This window comes from Drosophila subpulchrella, chromosome X (assembly GCF_014743375.2).
Source record: "Drosophila subpulchrella strain 33 F10 #4 breed RU33 chromosome X, RU_Dsub_v1.1 Primary Assembly, whole genome shotgun sequence".
In the NCBI taxonomy this organism is placed as follows: Eukaryota; Metazoa; Arthropoda; class Insecta; order Diptera; family Drosophilidae; genus Drosophila; species Drosophila subpulchrella.
Genome location: NC_050613.1, coordinates 8,035,625 through 8,056,618, shown reverse-complemented (window position 1 = coordinate 8,056,618; position 20,994 = coordinate 8,035,625). Strand labels below are relative to the sequence as shown.

General features: G+C 40.0%; 2 protein-coding genes across 7 annotated transcripts in view; both read right to left on the bottom strand.

Annotated features, from left to right (window-relative positions):
* Positions 1–20,994, bottom strand: part of LOC119556455 — a 115,555-nt gene that overhangs the window by 58,985 nt on the left and 35,576 nt on the right. For 4 of the 6 annotated variants that reach the window (XM_037868695.1, XM_037868696.1, XM_037868699.1 and 1 more), the window contains exons 2-5: positions 4,690–5,062; positions 4,082–4,187; positions 1,845–2,372; positions 18–943 (exon numbers count right to left, since the gene is read on the bottom strand). In XM_037868695.1, coding sequence (XP_037724623.1) covers positions 18–943; positions 1,845–2,372; positions 4,082–4,187; positions 4,690–4,760 — 1,631 coding nt within the window. In that variant the 5' untranslated portion in view covers positions 4,761–5,062. The remainder of the gene's footprint in view (positions 1–17; positions 944–1,844; positions 2,373–4,081; positions 4,188–4,689; positions 5,063–20,994) is intronic. The other 2 variants (XM_037868698.1, XM_037868697.1) reach the window with 2 other exon arrangements.
* On the bottom strand, positions 15,005–15,800 carry LOC119556459. The gene has a single exon (XM_037868705.1). It carries the CDS (start codon positions 15,736–15,738, stop codon positions 15,286–15,288), a length of 453 nt encoding a protein of 150 aa, XP_037724633.1. The 5' UTR covers positions 15,739–15,800; the 3' UTR covers positions 15,005–15,285.

Genomic DNA, 20,994 nt, shown 5'->3' with positions numbered 1-20,994 from the left:
ATTCAGTTATCACTCACCGACAGACGTCGTCGCTCTGGGAGCTCTGTCGCCGGAAGTTCCTGCAGCGGATCATCTCCTCGGTGGTCGACTGTCGCCGGAATCCCCGGGCGATGAGGATCTCCTCGGTGGTGGACTGCCTCCGGATCGCCGGCCGTTGGTTCTGCTCGACGGTGGTCTGTGTCTGTGGCCGCGAGCAGGGACTGGGATCCCGCGAGGAGCAGCAGCTGTTCGAGTCCGGCGACCTCGGTGACCTGGCCGCCGAGCTGCTCTGCCGGCGCAGCGTGTGCCGCCGCGGACTGCCGTCCCGCTCGTGGCTCCGATCCGGCGACAGGTGGGTCCTCGAATCCCGCCGACCGCCACGCGATGCGCTGTCCGGCGACAGGGAGTCCCGCCGCGAGGTCCGCCGCTCACAGTCGTCGGGCGGATCGGGGCTGAGGGCGGGCTGGGAGCCACGCCTACTGCCGCCCGGCAGGCAGCCCTCGTCGAAGGCGGTCGCCTGACGCTGCAGCCGCTGGAGGCGTGGCGCCCTCTCCGGACTGACGCCCGCCTTGGAATCGCGCCGATTCACCCGGCCGCACTGCGTCTGCGAGTCCCGGCGACCCTTCGGCGCCGTCGGACTCGTCGCCGGCGGCGTCACGGAGCTGGTGATGATCGTCGGCGGCGGCAGGGCCTGGCAGGCGGAGTCCACCTGCTGGTGGGCCAGGTGGTGAGTGCTCGAGTGCGTCGAGATCAGGGGCATGGAGTGGTCCGAGCAGGAGCCGGCGGAACTGGTGGACGGGCGCTGCTCCTGCCGGAAATTGGGGAACTCCGGCGCGGCCAGCGAGTCGCGCTTCTTGGCAATCTGGTATTTGCCCGGTGGCGGGGGCGTGGTCACCCGCCCGGCCACGTTGCTATCGCGCCGGCTGCCGGACAAGTAGCTCTCCCCGGATCCGCGCCGGGAAGCCTGGTGGTTTCGGTGGTTAATTGGTTTCGGTGCAGGCCAGGATGTGCAGTGGTTTGGTGTGGAGTGGAGTGGTTGGGAAGAGAGAGAGAACATCGCCACGGGTTAGGGGTCGAGGTGGTGGTCAAGGTGGAGTCAAAGGTTCTGGCGATCCCACTGGGTCATCTTGCAAATGCTCTCGATTGGAGAATAGTTATAAAGGTGCTTCTATATTTAACAACATTTTCTATTCCGGTTTTCAGTATTATCTGAGATGCTTTCAAATTACTTTTAAATGTATATCATACATATTTTATTGGCTTTCAAAATTGTATTTATAAAAGTATTTGAAAATATTTGATTACCTTGGAAATATTTTTCAAGTAATTCGAAAATATTCAAATACATTTGTGTATTCATGTATTTGCCTCTAAAAATGTATTAAAAATATTATACTAATTTTTAATTGTGTATCAAAGAATTTAAAAATATTCAATTTGCTTTTGAGTAAAAGTGTTTTTGTCTTTTCAAATATATTTTGTTGTGAATTTAAAAATATACCAATATAAATTGGTAAATATTTATAAAAACTGTACTTTATTTAATAAGCCTTAAAATTTTTTTTTTATTAGAGAAAAGGTATTCAAATGTATTTATCGGGTCTATAAAGTGTTCAAACTATTATTATCAAAGTATTAAAAATATTCTGAAACGTTCAGAATGGTTCTTAAATATTTCTGAAAGTTGTTCTAATATTTCGTATTCCAAATACATGAAATTCGAATACCTTTACTGTGTTTGTTAATTGTTAGTTCTGGAGTTAGGACCTCCGCTCGAGAGTATTTGCCTGTTACCCGGACAGTATTGCAACTCATGGATCCGTATAGATCCAATATAGACCCATATCATATCCCCCGGTACTCACGCTTTTAGAGCACTCGACGACGACGGGCACGACGACGCAGCTGCTGGGCTGCTCCTCAACGCCCCCACTCTCGCGGCGATTCCAGTGGCGCACGAACTCGGCGGTATTGGAGTCCCGGCGCGACCGCATGCTCCGGATGCCCGAGTCCGCGGAGGACTCCCGCCGCTTGCGGGGCGCCATGTATGTGGTGCAGGCGCCGCCGCCCGAGCCCCCGCCCGTGCTGGCGTCCGTCGTGGTGGAGGTGCGCCACGGCAGGCTGCGGGCCAGGTCCGCCAGCGTCTCGCGGCGGTTCAGCTGCGCCTTCGAGCGGGACGCCTGCTGCAGCTGCTGCTGCTGCTGCTGGTGGTGCTGGTGCTGCTGCGTCTTGGTGCCGCCGCTCCACTCCCGCAGGATGTCCGTCAGCTGGGCCAGCGAGCTGCGCCGCCGGCGCTGCAGTCCCGGCGGCGGCGAGGTGCTCGGCGGTGTGGTGATCTGCGCCGCCGAGTCCCGCCGCCCGCCCAGCCGCTGCCGGATGGTCGACTCCTCCAGCTGGAAGCGGGACAAGACGGTAGTTTATAGAACTTTCATGTTTAAAAAAACTAAAAAGGTAGGTTCCTTATATTTATACCCGTTACTCGTAGAGTAAAAAGGTGTACTAGATTCGTCGGAAATTATGTAACTGGTAGAAGGAAGCGATTTCGACCGCATCACGTGTTTATATTCTTGATCAGGATCATTAGCCGAGTCGATCTAGCCATGTCCGTCTGTCCGTATGAACACTATGATCTCTGAAACTATAAAAGCTGCAGTACTGGGATTAGGCATGCAGATTCTAGAGATTCCTGCGCTGCGCAAGTTTGTTTCGTCAGTGTGCCACGCCCACTCTAACGCCCTCAAACCGCCCAAAACGCTGGCTCCTACAGTTTTAGTGCTGGAGCAAAATATTGACTGCACTGTATTGTTCTCATCAATACCTATCGATTGACCCAAAAAAAGTTCGCAACGCCCACTTTAACGCCCATAATCTTAAAAAAATTATAAATATGTACGCGGATATCTCGGAAACTATCAAAGACGGAGAAGTGGGATCTTAGACTTAGATTCCGTAGCCTTGTACGCAGCGCAAGTTTGTTACGCGAATATGCCACGCCCACTTTAACGCTCACAAACCGCCCAAGCCTGTGGCGCCCACAATTTTCATGCTAGATCAAAAATGATTACTGAAATGTATTAGTCCCGTCAATACCTATCGATATAGCTAAAAAAAAGTTTGCCACGCCCACTCTAACGCCCATAACGCTTAAATCTGTCTATCGCCCACATAACTATATATTGCGATCGCGGGTAGGTGGCGCTTTACAATCTCGCTTTGCTGATTGCATATCTCCCTCTCTTTTTTATCCCTTTAGCTGAGTAACGGGTATCTGATAGTCGAGGTACTCGACTATAGCATTCTTCTTTTTTTTTTTTAAATTTACAGAGATACAACATTTTAAAATTTATTTTTAGTGGCCATATTCAACAGTTCTTCGGAGCAAAAGGTGCGTTTTTTTTAGAATACATTACATTTGATAATTTATTAAGGCAAAACATTTGCAATATATTTTATTCTTATATTCTTTTAACAATTATAAGTGAATTTAAGCTTGTTAAAATATGTATTTTCCTTTTTTTGAAGTTTTTATTTATTTTTTTGAGGGTTCTTAAATTTGTTAATTAAAAATGCGGGACATTTCAGCCTTCATCTTACTTTTCATACACTGACAAAAAACGTAGAAATTCCAAATATTTTATATTCGACTTAAATATGTTTTGTATGTTGAAATGTGGAAATATTTGTTTTAAGAATTATGTTTCATGTAAAATCATGCAGTTACATTTTTGTATCAGAAAAAAGAAGATCAATTAATGTTACAAAAGAGTTTTAAGTAAAGTTGTAAGCATAAATTATATAAATATATATATTAACTTAATTTATTTTGCATCAAAAGCAACACATTGCATTAGGTTTTCTTTATACTTCTCTATAGCACATAAAAAACGCCCACTTAAAAGCATTTCTGGTGAACTTTGATGGCCATAGGGAGCTGTACGACTTGTTGTACAATTTTTCAAGGGCCCCAACGTACAGTCAGTTATTTATAACTATTTTTAGATAGCACATGATTGTTTTATCCGCTCTTGGGTATTTTTGAACATACATATATTTAATATATTACGATACATTTTTGATATGTTTAAGGATTGATAGGACCCACCTGCTCGCGCACAAGATCGTCCCAGCCGTTGCCGCCCTGCCACACCAAGCCCACTTGGTGCGACATGATGGGCAGGTTGCACACGAAGCAAATGGCCGACATCGTCCTGGAAAAACACAAAGTACTGGTTAGTAAATTCTAGAAAAACCCCTATGGGTCACTTGGTATTTCAAAGATGGCATGCGGTTAAAAAGAAGTGAGGAAAATAGGAAAATAGAAGGATGGACAGAGTCATGCGGAGAAGAATGGCTGAATGGCAGGTGTTATTTTTGGATCGGCGTTTAGCTGGCTGGAAAAGCTCTTTTGCAAGGAAGAGAGCTTTGCATGCGAAAGCCCAAGGCTCAAAGTTTGCCAGAGGGAAAAGCTTTGAAAGTTGGAAAAGCTGTGTGTGTGTGTGGCATGCGGTGAAAAGCTTCTAGGACATGAACAAGGACATGAAAGCTCCAAGGTGATGGTCCTTGCTGTTAAAGTTTCTCTGTTTTCACAGTTTGGCGTGCAGTGTCTTAGAGGAAAGCGTAGAGTAGAGGAAAGCTTGATTTAGTTATATGGTTTTTAGGTTTTTAAAAGTGAAAGCGCATCCGCTGATTTTCGACGCTTGGCTTGCTAACTTTTTGCGTATGACCACGCAGGTGCTGCTGCAGGGCTGATCCATGGACCGGTAATGCCGCAGTTTTGACATGGCGCATGTTCTGGTTTCTGTGGCAGCGCCCGCCGATCCTCGGAAGTGAGCGGTATCGGTTTTGGTATGGGTATCCTTCGGCTTCGGTTTCCTGCCGCCCCGGCGGCCCTCCTCTTTTCAGCCTTCTAAGTCCTCCCTTTTTCGATTCGATGCGGTTTTTATGCGGTTTCGGGGTTTTCGATTTTCGGTTTTCGGCTAGCCGAAAGTGCGGTGATTAGGTCTGTGTTTTGGTTTTGATTAGTGGGGCTTTTGGGAGGGGGGTTCTGATTGGTTTGCTACACACACAGAGACACAGAGATACACTGGAAAAAAATCGAAGAAAATAGTTGTTGGTGGTTTTAAAACGCTTTGGATGGGGCTCATATATCGAATAGTTGGCAAATCTCAATTTACAAAAGGATTTACTAAATGGGTCAAACTACAGGTTAAGTTGGGGTATAACAATATTCTATTAAATACTTAATATTTTCAATATTTATTTGCCATACTTAGGTAAAAACAGAAGATGTACTAATATAAGTAAAAGTAAAATAACTAAATAAACTTAGTGTGTGTTTTGGGATACTGGTTTAATTTAAACTCTTTAGTTATTTTTGTTTTTGCATATTGAAACATTTCCATTCCCATTTCAACTCCTTCCTTGCTCAATTTAATTGATTTAATCCTTTATACGCAAATTGCCCTAAGAAACTTATGAAGAAATCGATACATATTTGTATTTATTTCCTCAGGAATATAAGAGGGCCCCAAGTACAATGCTTGATTTCTCAGAAGGTTGCCACAATTTAAGTTGGTACTTATAACTGAGAATATAAGTACAAATAATGCACAAATAATTGAAGACCATTTTTTGAGCAGACTCGTGAATTTGTATACTGAAAGAAAATGGCTTGAAAATGTGGAAATATTTAAAAAAAAAGGAGTATAAATCTCAGTTTACTAAATATGTATTTCTTTAAGATAAAAATATGATTTAAGTATTATTATAGAAATTGTTGGTATAAGTTTTACGATATTGTGTTTTCTATATATATAAAGCTATCCACTCGAAGCAAGTAATCATCTAAAAAATGTTAAATATACGTTTTTAAAGGAACATTTAAAAAAATGTTACCTATTAGCAATGCCTGTCAAGTATTTCATTTTCAGCTGTGACTTTCTTTTTGTTTGCTGATGGATGATGTGGTTATGCTCTGCCTGCACAATTTCTGGCCAGCAGATGGCGCCACTTGAGCCAGACGCCAAATGGAAACCCTCGACGCAGAATTCTAGATGAGTTAATGCCCGAGGCAATCAAAATGGAGTATCAACTTATTTGGCCGCAAGTTTATGGTCATAAACTCAATAACTGCCAGACGGCAGGACCTCCACCTCCCCTCTCCCCACCTCAAGGGTGTTTCAATGTGTCCATGAGTGTGTGTGCGTGTGTTTGTGTAAGGACACCGGAAGTTGTCGAGTGTGTGGCAGGTTCATAAAAGTTCGAGCTCAAGTTCCCCCGCCAGTCAATGAAACACTTGGTCAAAGTAGTTCCAGGCACCCGAGTTTCCCCACTTTTTTTTTTACCCTGCTCGGTGGAAAATTTGTGAAATGCTCAGGGGGAAAGCAATTTTGAACCCAACAAGTGGACACATTTCGATTGAAGCCCGGCAAATTGAACATTTTTGAGTGGCATGGTGATGTTTCACTTTCCGCATTTTACAGGCACTTGCAATTAAGCTTTTCGTTTGGAATGCCTTAGGCTGAAATTCTTTTAGCTTTCTTTAATGCTGAGATATCATTTGCAGTTTTTTTATATATTGGATTGAAGGTATTTCTTAATAATTTCACGATTATTTAGAAGAATTTAAAACGAGTGTTTGTAAGTATTGAATAATAAATAACTACCATACAATGACAACTTTTAGCTGAAACTCGAAAATCTTTTTATTAATTTTGAATTAAAAAAAAAAATTTTAGACATTAAGAGAATTATAAATGCTTGTTTTTAGAATATAAATAAATAATAGAAAAGTTTTTTGTTTAAGTCCCTCTTAGATGAAATAATTTAGCCTTTATGAATGTTAGTTTTAAGTCTTTCTAGCTGTTGCGGAATTATTATTTCTTGTTACAAAAGATTGAAGATTTTTTATATAATGATTTAAAAGTTAAAACAGAATTCGTAGAAATCGATATTGATGTAAGTTTAATTATTGCTAATATTTTTATTTAGTCACTATTTACTTGAAGTATTTTTTGCTAGTGCACTTTGCCATTATTTATGGCTTTTCGATTTTTGAACCTGAGGAAAGTTCGGGCCAGGGCCTAATCAATTTCAGGTGCACAATGGCAGCTGGCAATCTGCAGGATGCTGCAGCATGACTTTATCCTCGAGGAGTGCCGGCGTGGAGCCTTGTCCTCTGGAGGACCTGCAGGAGGATAATTGGAGATAGAGGATGGAGCAATGGAGATGTGGCACCTGGCAGGAAGCTCAAGTGGGCGACCGGTTGATTGACAGCTGTCAATTTGCGTTGCCTTGCCTCTGAAGTGTGTGCCACGAACAATTTTCAACTCAATTTTCCCCACTTTTTTCCCCCACCCATCCCTGTGTGTCCTTCGGTCCGCTTGCGGCTAAGCCGGAGCAACTGTCGAGGTCACGGGGAAAAGCGGAAAAGTGCAGGAGTGGCCATTGGGAGGCTGCATTTGTTTCTACTCCGATTACATTTCCAATCAGCCCAAACGCCCAATCGCCCAGCACCGGTGTGAAAACACGCCCCAACACCTGGCAGCCACTTTGGCTCCTTGTGCAGACACAGTCCTCTAACTGATTGCAATTTTCTGCAAACTTAATAAACTTTCGCTGGCGAAAAACTCCTTAAAAAGTTACTCGACACTGCGGGCGAATTAAAAGTTTACTCCAGGGATCCATATTTAATCTACAAAAGTAAATGCTGAGTCGCTGTGCATTTTATTTCCACAGGTTGTCAATGTTAAAAAAAGCAAGTGCTTTTTAAAAACGGCAAGGAAAAAATCGTATTTTTGAATAAAATCTAGATCGAAAAACATTTAATTCAAGATCACTTTAAAATTTTTATATTATTATAAATATAATATTTTCTTTTTCTAAAAATATAAGCAAGTAAGTCAGTGATTTTCTTAGATTTTCTAATCAAGAATCTTATTAAGCGTAAACTATTTTTTGTTGGATAACACAATCCACTGTATTTTGTAATCTTATGTGTATACTCTATGTATGTATACTCCCCCGCAGATAGGCGACTTCTGGGGATTTGATGAACCAAATCCCCTGACTCCATTAATCTGTATTATATTTCAGAACTCATTTATCTCCCCTCCTGCGACAGTGTCCCCTTCCCGTTTCCCCGATATCCACTTTGTTCCACCGCTAAATGAAACAATTTAGTTAAATGGTGAGCATTTTACGTTTTGCCACGACTTGCGGTTCCATTCACTTGTTCCTTCTTATTTTTTATTTTTGCTTTCATTTTTGTTGTAAATTGTTGTACTGGCAATAAAATGCAATTCCTAGGAATGGGGAGAAAACAAGAGAAAACGCTATAGTCAACGGCCTCGACTATAAGATACCCGTTACTCAGCAAACTAAAAAGTCGCCACCTATCGTTCATTCTGTTTACGAGATTTTACTAATACGCCAATTAACGTGAAACCTAGGTGGCGCTAGTTAAGTATCGAAAGCAAGCGAATTGCTGTATTAATATATTTCCATCCCTCTCGCACTCTATTGAGTTTGCTAATTATTTATTATTGTTTGGCTATAACTTTTTAATGAATGGTCCGATTTGAATCATTTTTGGCATGTATATGGGTATTGTTATTAAGAACAAATTCTCATTTAGCTTTTTAAAAATTATTAAAAAATGTGGTCGCTAGACGGGTTTTAGCGTTTTGGGCATTAGAGTGGGCGTGGCATTCAGCTGAAACAAACTTACGCCCAAGAAGCCCAAGAAACTGCATGTTTTATCCTTACACTCCATCTCCTTTAACTTCCGAGAACTCAGCGTTTATACGGACGGACAGACAGACGGACATGGCTTGATCGGCTAGTGAGCCTGATCAAGAATATATATCTTTAATGGGGTCGGAAACGCTTTCTTCTACCTGTTACATACTTTCCGACGAGTCTAGTACACCCTTTTGCTCTACGAGTAACGGTTATAAAAAGGGCGAGCATTTTAGACGCTGGCACCTGGCGGACATTGGCCGTCTTTCTTTTGATTCCCCGTCTTCTAAGTGACTTTTCGTGTCCTGGTGGAATGGTATTTTTGGGTGGCTTTTGGTTCCTTGGGGTGCTGCCGTCTGCTATTTAGTTAATTTTAGAGCGTCTGTCGGCCAGCTCCCTTGAAATATTACGTGGGCTCTCTGCCGGCAGTTTCCTTTTGATGTAATTGCGAGGCGGTCCTGGTGCTCCTTGTCCGGCATCCAAAGTTAGGGGTTGGGTGAAGCCCCATCAGGACCTTCAGGCGCGGGGACAGCTGGGTGCGGCTATTCATTGATTTACTACCAGGACTCACTGGAGACACGTGAGAAGTGGGGACGCTCTTGCCTGACGGCTCTTGGGGCCATTTTCATTTAACATTTCCATTTTAATTTTCGTCTTCGTTTAAGGTTTTTTATTTTTTTTGTCACTTTTTTTTCAGCCGTTGTTGCTGTCATCTTGGGTTTCGTTTTTGGCATTCAAAGTTGGAATACCTGGAAATGCTTGGTAAATTAGATCAAAGGACCAGCAAAGACGTGTAGGCATTTACCGCCTAGCCTGCAAATTTGCGTGTATACACAGTGAAGGCTCTGTTGTGTGACGTTTTGAAATATTTAATAGGTACTGTGATATTCAAGAAAAACATTCTTTTTTCTGACATACTTATTTTGAAAGTTTAAGGAAAAAGCTTTGAGGAAAATATGGCTTTTATGCTTAATAATAGAGAGTATAAGAGTATAAGAATCTTCTTAATTATGTTTTTTAAATGTTACATTTAAAAGTACAGCCATAACTATTAGGGTAAATGTGATTTCATATTTTTGTGTGGTGAAACCTCAAAAGGTTTTCTTTGTTTTTCATTGTCGAGAGTTCACTGTGTAAATATATATACGCAGTAAGTACTTGGAAAGTAGGATTAAGTAATTTGCGTGTGCCACTTTCAATTTCGTGCAGGAAACGTTTGGGGAAAGTTGGAAAAATGCTTTTCCTCCTTCTTGGCTTTTTCTCTTGCCTTTTCCCGCTTCCTTTGCCCTTCCATTTCCCCCTTTTCCCAACGCTTTTCCTCTTTTCTGGCTGCCTTTGTAAAGGGCTTTTCGGCTTAGAAGCCCGGCCAGCCATTTAAATAAATAAATAATTAAAGTGAGTTTTATGGGGGCCACTGGCACATATATCATTTGCGATATTGAACCGTAACTGACCGGTGTGTGTGTGTGTATATAAAACCTACACCATTGCTCACACTACCACTCACACATTAACACACCGACTCGTGTTGAGCATAATTTCCGCTGACAAAGTTGGTAAAAAGTTGTAGCATACTTTTCAGGCGTCCGCGGCGACCATTATGCAAATCGGGTGAAAAGGCGCTGGCAAAAACACTTAAGCCGTTTTGTCCATCTGGCTAACACACACACAACGGCGCCCACCAGGGGGCATTGTTGCTGGGAAATCTAATTTCCTTGGAAGGCGCCATGCTGCGCTTTCCTGGCGCTGACAACCCCCTTTCCCACCGATTTCCCACCCGTTTTCCCGCCCGTTTTCCACCCAGTTTTCCTGTCTATGCATGTATAATTCAAATGGACTGCCCGGCTCTGGTTGGGATCCAATGAGGATGATGATCACGGTGATGATGATGATGGGCCATGCATATTTCATGGAATCATCTCGGGATGACTTACGGCCCAACCAACTGTGGCGTACTTTCGGATCAGGACCTCGTCATTTTTATTTATTTAAGCCAGGTCAGGAGGGCAGCACTCTCTCCCTACTAAAACAACAATCTATATATCTATATGTATCTCTTGGATTTTTGGAAACCATCAACTACATCTAACAATATACAAAATATTTATTGGACTATCCATGTTTTGATAACAATTTTAGTGTATTTTATCTTGGACTTGCAAACTTTTTGTTATGAAGTGTATGAGAAATCATTAATTATTTTGGATAATAATAATTATTTAAGATTTAATAAAAGAATTAAGGTATAAAGTTGGTTACTAAAACGTTTATTTGACAGCTCAATTTTTTTACATTTATTTAAATAATATTTTATAACATAGATTTAACTGGCAACAGCTTAAGTAACTAAAAATATTTTCGCTTTTGGTTTTCTACATATAAAATATTAATAACAATTAAGTTCAACAAAAGAGACTAACATATGAAACAAGATACTTATTTAAAAAAGTTGCTCAACCAAAAAAAGATTTAACCAAACTATTTTGAGGCTTAATAAGCGAACTTTATACTGTTGCTCTGAATTTCCTTTTTTGTGGTTCTTTTGCTGTGGCGCAAAACCAACAACTTTCCATCTTAAATGCCAGTCTACACAAGATGCAAAACATTTTTAGAGATTTCTTGTGATTAATGTTTTTGGCAGCATTTACTGGCTAGTTAGTGTTTTAGCGTTGCTATTAGAAAAATTAAATTTATATATACAAAAAGAAGAACAGCTAGAAATATATATATAAATTAAAACCGTTAAAAACATAATTGATTTAAAGAAAAATATAAACATAAATGGGTATATTCTTCAGGTTGCCTTTTTTTTACAAAAAGAGATTTAAATTTCTCGAGTGTCTCCAGAAAAAAGCGAGTAAGGAAAATCTGGCACAAACCCTGACCAAGGCCCCTAATTAAGCCCGGAAAAATTCATTTGACTAGCAAATTTAAACAAAATATTTACAGCGAACGAAAGGTAATGAGTTCCAGGCGATTAGGCTGAGGGATAACTTTCTGTGGGGGCCAAAAGGAAAACGGGGGAGTGATTCGGCATTCAGGTTGAATCAATAATTTCAGGGATATAAAATCATGCCGTTGAGTTTTTGATAAGGGTTGAGCTCTCGGGTCCTTCAAAGGACTTCAACGCTCGACAACCGACTCGAAATGAAAGCCAGCAACATGAGCAACAGTTATACCATAAGTGGGCGGTGGTTGGGGGGGTAATTTTGGGGCGCTTGGGGAGGTTTTTGGGGGGCTGTCGGGTGGTTTTCGGGTGGTCCAGGGCCGAAAGTTGGCCAGTCAAGTGCTGGCAAAGAGCAAAGCCAAAAACATGGCAACAAGGACGATGTCAAAAATAGTGTCTCAACTGGGCAGAAACGAGTCGATGGTTGGGGGTGGGTATGTTTTTAGGGGCTTCGATGGGGGGTTGGATGGTTGGATGGGTTGGATGGTTGGGTGGTTGGAGGTTCTTCCTTCGCAGAGCTTAGCAAGCAGCCAGCGAACGAACCGCATCGTTTGCTCGTTTATTTGCTAACCAGTCTAAAATGAAATTAATTATAGTTACGCACAGTTTCCGTGACCCGCAGGGACTTCCACCATTTTGCCCACCCCCTGTTTTACCACCCCCTTCTCCGTCTCACGCTTTTGTTTTCAGCTTTCCTCGGCTGCTAATTTTTTGTGGTCCGGGGAAAGTCCTGCTGGAGACCTGTTTCTGATAAATGGCAAGTCAACTAGTGTACAACGGTTTTTGTGAAAAATACTTTTGTGTTTCGACCGCAAATATTCCTAGCAATCATAGCTGCTATTGTTCTGCGCTTCTTTTGGTCATAAATGTTATTCACAAAAGTTATTTTTAAGCTGAACTTAATTAGTAATATAAATGGACTATTATGCTTAACAGTTCAATCATTTTCTTGTAGGAATTCATGTGAATATATTTCTTAGTATATTTTACTGAGAGCTTACCAAAAATTGAATTACCTTAAAGAAAGTGATGCTTTCTTTGAAATAAGGAAATATTTGTTTTTTCAGACTTTACTAAGATTAAATCAAGGAATAATCCTTCAAACATTTCAATAAATAATATTAATTTGGTTTAAAATTACAATTTTACAGCACAGTAAAAAACCTTTTACAAATTACAACACAATAATGAGTTTGTTTAAAATGTTCTTAATGAAAGCTTGCATTTTGTGGGAAAAGAAACTCATGATGGTCGAAAATTACAGGGTACTAAAAACTGGAGGGCCGCAAACCGAGCCCAAAAAGTAAACAAATTATGCAGCAGCAACAGAGAAATGTTTGACTAACATTGCCGGGGCTGGCAAAAAATAACGGAGTCAGGGGTTGCCCCCTTTGACCCTACCTTTCCCCCCTTTTGACCAGCGTTTCTTTTCCCCCAGCCCCCTTGGTTTTGACCCTGTTTGGCCAGCTGATGTCTGTCTCTTGGCCTGACCCTGAACTTTTTAATTAATACTTGCAAGTGCGTGAGCATCGAGAATTGAAAGGGCTCGTTGGGCACGCTCTCTTTTACATACACATACACAGGCCCAGCATACACACACACACTCGCACACACACACACACTCACCCACCCACAATGGCTGTCCAAAATGGCGGAAAAGGGAAACGGAAAAAGGCGGCATAAAAAGCAGAAGCCGCAACAAAAACAAGACGAAACTCGTTTTGGCCTTTTGCTGGTTACAAAACGCGCCATAATTTTGAGCTGCCTGCACTGAGCGAAAGATATTATCATTTAGCTGTTGAAACTAAGAACTTTACATTTTTAATTTAAGGCTAAAGTTAAGCTTGAATAAATTAGAGTTTAAGAATTCTTAATTTCAGCAAAATATTTATTTTGATATAAATAATTTGTGGACAGTTTTTCTTATTTATTTTTATTTTTAGTGCATACAATATAAAAGCTAAAAATATTCAAAGCGAAGGTTATTTTTCAAATTTAAATATCACTTTAACTAAACCCCTTTCAAGATTGTGCATTTTTGGCACTAGGAATTTTTGGCACCTTTAAGTAATCCCATTTAATATTTTAATTATTAAGATACAAGTATTTAAATTGAGAATGCTTAAATATTCTACTACTTCCAAAAACACATACATACATATTCACTTTTCCGAGAATTTTCCGGCTGTGTGCGTCCCGTGTCCCATTTCGACTTTGCTTACATATTAAATAAAAAACTTTTACGAGCTACAAAATATGCTCAGCCTGAGTCAAGAGTAAACAAATGCGATGGAAAATGGGCTCGTGGAGGGGAGTAAAATAAATAAAAATAAAATTGATAGCATGTTCTTTGGGGTCTTGTCGTCCTTCATGCAGGATACACAAACACACACACACACGCGCTCATTTGCATATGTGTATGTGCGAGAGCGTGGTAAGTGGATATATGGTCGGAATTATTGGCGGTCCCCTTTTTTTGCCCATCCCAGCAGCCGCAGATCCCGTCCAATTGCAATTATCGCTTACGAGGGATTATCAAAGTGGTTTATCTTATGACTTTACATTCTGGATTTGTTGATTTTAAACAGCTATGGGTTTTTCGGGAGTTGAAGCGGAAAAGTCCCATTAAAATTTCAGCAGGATAAGGGCCACATTTAAATATTACAATACATTTGCGAGGTCTTTCTGATGTTAAAGAGTTTAAAATGGAACTTATTCGGTTAAATTTGTGCAATTTTTAAACCTTTCACATCTGTTTCTGTTGCACGACAAAAACACACATTTAAAATCCTCGTGTCTTGATTTCCAATTTGAAAATGTGAGCTTAAATGAAAGGCCAAAAACCAGGTAGCTGTCAAAACAACATTGATTGAATGGAAAGTTTGCATTGCCCTGATTGCTAATTTCATGTCAATAGCATGAGTTTGTATATTCCACAAATTTATTTCAATTTACTTCGGTAAGGCGCTTTGCAAATGACGTTTACTTTTCAGAAAAAGAATATGTAGCTAACATTTGAGATTTTTCTTAAATACAGCAAGTTAAATAAATCTTACTTACTTACAAATTTTCATTAAATTACTTATAACTATTTTTTGAAGAGCAATGGAGTGCTGGAAATTGATACCGTTCAAATAAAGTTAATACTTTTGTTATCAGTTATATTTCCTAATCGTTTAATTGGGCTTTTATTGCCAATTTAGTTATAATTCAAATTGAATTAAAATCATTTCCATTTAAAGACTACTTTTGCTAATAGAAACAAAGTGATTATCGGATTTAAAGGTAACTAATATGTGAATGGCTAATATATGTATATTATTTAAAACACCAAAGGCAGTGAATTACATTAAATTTATTGAAGCCCAAAGATCATTTTACAGCCCTGCAGTTTTTGTCTAATTTAGTATCCAATCCAGAGCCCAATTAAAGAGATAGAGATGAGAATGGAGCAGGGAAGGGCAGGTAATCGATACCCGGATGTCCTGACAGGATGGGTAAACCTGGTAAATGAAGGCTGACATTTTGACGGTTGCAGGCAGATGTGTGCCTCCTCCGCATGTCAAAGGGAATGCGGATTGGGATGGGCCTTTGAAATGCCAGAATGTATGGGGATGCGACTAGTCGGACATGGAATCGATGGCCTGGTGGGCTGCCCTTCGGTAGTCGCTCTCCAGGAAGGGGATCCTGGCCAGCAATTTACCCTGGCTGCTGCAGACGAACAGCTCGTAGAGCTGCTCGTCCTGGGGCGCTGGAGCCGTTTCCGGCGGAAGTCGCGGGCTGGGCAGCGTGGCCGTGATCTCCAGCCTTTTCGCCAACGGATCATGCTCGACCTTCAGCTGGAAGCTGCCTATCACATGCTTGCCACGGAGCTTTCCCTTGGCCACATTCCTGGGCATCGGCAGCACTATGGGATCCGCACTGAAGTCCACTCGCGGAGTTTTGCTCATCATGGGGTTTTTTCGCTGCTCCTGGCACTTCGCCAACTGCCTTCTTCGCTCCACTTCGTCAACACGCACTCTTTTGGATGGAAAAAATTTGGTAAAGAAGCTGGAAAGTCTCAGAACTGGCATCCGTTTTTGGATTTCACAATTTTTGATCTGGAATAAAAATGCCTGTGCGTCAGAGCATCTGATTTGAATGTGGGGAAATGCCTGCTTTTCATCATGGAAAATCCATGCTGGGAAGTGGGAAGTGGGGGAAAGTTGTTTACATTGCTCATACGACCGGGTGGCGTATGCCGAAAAGTAACCCACAACAACACGGGCTAAATCAAAATCAGAATCATCCATCGCCTGCGGCCGGCACAAAAGCCCCGAAAGCTGGGAAAACTGGGAGAAACCAGGGAAAAAACATGAAAAGTTTACCCAAAGTTGAAGACTGGGTCTCGCACCCCTTAGCACAAACAACCCCTCAATCTCACGGCGGTGTTTTCTCATTTTGCTCCTCCGGCTACCTTTTTCAAATGCTAAATCTAATGAAATTTTATATTCCTCTTTTGAGTGCAAGTTTTCCCCAAAAAATGTGTGCAGGGAAGATAATTATTTTCTTATTTTTATCTATTGATTGAAGTCCTTCTCCTTAAGATATATACAGTTTTATAAGGATTTTAAAGGCCTGATTTAAATTTACATAATTAATTTGGAGCAAGAACGCTTTGAAATCACTTTAAACTTGACACATTTTGGTCTTAACTCAGTTAAGAGGATAATAGCATAACATTTTTAGCTTTTTAAATAGAGTTAAGTGACTAGTTGTATAACAAAATTCCCATAAAGCGGATTAAACTGTTTGTGGTGGAAGTTTCGATTCGTTTTTTGCCGTGCGCTTTATTTCCGATTTGGCCCCATTTTTCTGCCCTTCACATTTTTCACAGGTGAAAAACGACTGCAATGACAGATGCGGACTATAAAAGGTGAAAGTGGTTAAACACACACACAGCATACCAGGGAAATCTGAGCAAATTGTGGGTGTACATGTGTGCAGCGAGCCATTTAATGTTAACAACTTTGTTGGCCCAAAGCGCTCCGTGTCGTCATTATGTTCATCATTAACAACTCGTCAGCATAATGACGATGCTGATGATGATGTGATTGCGCCGAAGTGAGTGCCATATGTTAGCCCCGAAAACTGAGCCGCATTTCGGTGGCAACAAATGGCTGAAATCAGCCAAAACAGCCCACGCAGCCCAAACAGCCGGCAACATCAAACGGCAAGGGGGCGCAAAACAAATCAGTTTTTTATTCAACGTGCCCCATAAAAAAAGGGCAAAGAGCACTCACCAAGGAGCGAAAGTTTATGAACCATAAAACAGAATGGAACGATGCATAGGCATGCGATTTTTTACCCCCTGTTTTTTTTTTCCACCTGCTTGAGGTGCTCTTCACCATCTCCCCCAACCATTTGCATATCGTTCGGGGCTCTTTAAAACGCCGTTAGATGCCAAATATTTCAACCATTTCTCAACTCAAGTTGAGTTGTAAACTCGGCGGAGGGCCTGGGATTTTCCAAATGCGAAATACTTTGGACTCTGCTCTTTATTTATGGGTCCTCTGACTAGCGAATGCCTGACATTATTTATGGACTGTAACTGAATGCTTTAGTATGGCATTGATTAGGGCTATAAATTGGAGAGCCAATAAATTAAAGCCCATATTTAAATATGGCGTCTTTGATCTTAGTTTTAATTAAAACCTGGCAGGTCTTAATTTATCGGAGGCTTTAAGAATTATAAATCATTTTTGAAGACCCAAAGAGCATTGTAATCAATTATCTTGTGTTTCAAGGCAAAATGTTATCAATAAGAATTTATTTTAAGGCATAGCTCTGATATAAAATATTAAACTATTAATTTAAAACAGGGAACCATTTTATTTTATTTAATCTTAGAGACTTCCCATTTTTATAAAGAAATCCCAGCCAGACTTCACTGTGGGGGAAAATGAGAAGCGGATATTTCGATCGGAAGAGATTAAACTAATTCTATTTATGAGTTATCGACTCTCAAACGGTCCCGGGAAAAGGGAAATGAAGTTAAAGCCATCGTTAAATTGAATTGCAATTTCAGCTATGCATTTGTGGGAGTGACGCATTCCTGCGAGGCATTCCCAGGATGAGTGTGTCAACAGCTCACTCTATCTATGTATCTATGGATCTACTCAAACGCTCTGTGGCGCAGAACGCACAAGTACTTAAAGGAATTGCTGAACTATTAGGCAAAGTAAGTCTAGCCCTCGGCGCCCATATTCAAAGGAAAAATTTCAGAATAAATAAACGAAATTCATTTTAGAAACAATATTAGTTTAAATAAATATTTAAATATAATAATAGTATTTCAAAATTTTCAATTTATCGCCAGAATAAAACCGAATTGTATTTAACTTATATTAAAAATTAGCTAATGACTCAAAGAAATAAATAAAACCACAAAAGCCAATAATTTAATATGTGTAATTTTACGTCTAAAATGACAAAATTTATTTAATTTGCTTTATAAATTAGCTGAGGACTCAGAGAAAGAAGTTCAATACACTATGACCTTTGCTTAAAAAAATACCAAGGCCAAAATTTGAAGTTATGAATTTGAATTATTTTTTATTAATTATATTATTATAAATATTTTTTATTTATAAAATTAGAAATATTTTATTTTTGTATTATCTCCACCACTGTACCACTGAGTTCAATATACATATGCGCCAAGTAAGTCAATGTTGGCTCGCTGGCCGGGAAACCGGAAGCGCCAAGCAGGGCCAAGAAATTCGCCTTGCCGAACCGGAAAAAAGGTTAAACTTGTTGCAGTAACTTTTCCAAGGGCCCACATCCCAGAGCCAAAAACACCCTCACTCACACACACACACAGCGAACAGGATATGTTTTATGGGCAGCGATAAATGTTATTAACTTGGCTGGCAAAACTTTTGTAATTGAACGGCTCGGCGTCTCGAAATTAGTTGGCAACAACTCCGCCGAGAAAAGAGCTTAAAGATTTATATAGATATACATCACCGCTGTGCCCTACATGCTTATTTATAAAAATCTGAACTTAACCCAAAAGTTGAAGATATTCCTAAAATAATACCAGATATTAATCTTTTAAAGCAATACGCATTAGGTTTCATTTTCCTCGCATACAAAAAACCCAACTACTAATAAGGCTTCAGTCATCTGACTGTCTTTATGGACAGTCCCAGTAATTTGAGAACCTGCTTGGCTTTTTTCCATCTCATTAGGCCATGTTGCATGTCGGTTATCCTGAAATTCTTTCGAAGAAAAAATGGGAGAAGCTGGACTCAGGATTCTAACAGGCATTTCAGACATGTCTAAGTAATATCAAGCATTTTTGCAGTTTTTTGTTCTGTACCATTAATGGAATTTAATCTTTAATTATTGGATTTTTAGGAGAGAAAGATTTTTGCCGAATTCTGTAAATTAAATATTCTTTATCAGACAATTTAAATAATAGTATGGTATTTTCGTAGGATTTGAGAATGGTCTTTGTCCATTTTACTTTGAAGACTTAAGATAAGTTTATAAATGTAATTATTTTTCCTCAACATCTACAGCTCACACACTCCTTGGAAAATAATAAACTGAATTCCACATTGCCGAAAATAACATTTCCCAGCATAAAGAGTTGATTTCTTTTTCTGGGGGCTGACAAAGCCACTTTCTTATCTATAAGCAGGAAGTCTCAGCAGGCAACAGATTATAGCTCGAGATATGACCATGGGAATGCCTTTGTATTTATTATGAATTCGCCTTTAATATGCGAAAGGCAATCGTGTGTACAAATAATGTACAGGCAAATAAACACGCACAGAAACGGAAGGAAAGTCGCTGGAAAAGCTGGGGACCGGGAAAATCGAGGAGAAAGCGGAGAAAGAAAGGCGGGGAAAGTGGCAGGTGGATAAACACCAGGGAGAACGGTTGCGAATGGTCACGGAAATGGAAACGAAACAAATCTTGATCTCGTTTTCGGGGCTGTCACTTTCGCCCCACCCCCCACTTTGGATTTATATATAGATACAAACATATATATCGGTGTATCTCCATCTGAGCGCTTGCATCTCAATCTACCCAATTTATATGCAGAACTGTTAGCAGTCGATTGCCAGTTACACAGCGTGATGTTCAAGCTGTTTTCGCCATTTTCCTTATTTTTTTTATTTATTTCATTCTCGCCTACCCTGTTCTTGTTTTCGTTTTGCTGTGGACCAGCTTTGATTTATTTTCTGTCTGGCTGGAACTCCATTTAGCGTATTTTTCGCGCTAAATTTCAGTTAGGGGTCGTGAGAACGGGCATTGAATTTTTTAGCTTCATAATAAAAATATTTTTATTTCCTGCATTCAAAGAATAAATAATAGTTTTGAAATTTTCATTTTCTATATTTTTATTTCCTGCATTTAAAGAATATATAAGAGTTTTTAAATTTTCATTTTCTATATTTTTATATTTTGAAAAGGTCGCAAATTTAAATAAATTTCGTCCAGATAATTGTTTAAATAGCAGTGAAAACTATTGATGGTTTTTAATGTACAATAATCATCTCATGGCTCGTTAACATTCCTAATCAATGTCAGTAACACACACAGCGTTTTCACCTCGTCCTAACTCTAATAGCTTTTATAAAATGTGAATTTAATTTGATTTTTATGAAGGTAATTTTCTAAAAAGTTGAAGAATAATTCAAAGACTCAAGCTCTTATAAAATGGGAATTTCATTTAATTTTAATTTATGTAATTATCTTTAAGTAAAGAAGGAACATATTTATAAGCTTAAAGCTTTTAAAAAAAATGTTTATTTTATTTGATTGTGATTGAGGTAATTTGCTTTATAAAAAATACAAAGTAGTCCTTAGCGAAAAGCTTTTATAAAATGTAAAGTTCTTTTAGTTTTTATTTCGGTAATTTTTTTTTTTAAATCCAAAATGATAAGCTTGGAGATCCTGAACCCTTTACATCAGATTAAATGCACTCTATTTTAAAGCCGAGCAAAAGCGACTCTGATGGTCGACTTTCTCCTTTTTCCGGCGCCTTTATACCCCTTAATTTGTTTTGCGTTTGCAATTTCATTTATTTATCAAGATTTATGCAAATGGATTGCGAGTCTATTAAATTTGCATATTTATCAATTTGTTGTGCGTGTTTCAGTTTCGGTTTCGGTGTTTATTTTCGCTTTTGGCTCGTTTCTGTTGAGGGGCTTTTGTCTGCTGTTGTTTGTCTTTGGCAACATATTTTAATTACATCCCCGCCATCCTCTAGGTTATTTCGTTATTTTGTTATTTCGCCTCGATTTGCATAGAGAAAGCTGCCAGGGATGCCGAGG

What these genes read in the sequence shown, in the direction of transcription:
- LOC119556459 (XM_037868705.1), bottom strand. Translation starts at nt 15,738, where the DNA reads ATGCCAGTTCTGAGACTTTCCAGCTTCTTTACCAAATTTTTTCCATCC.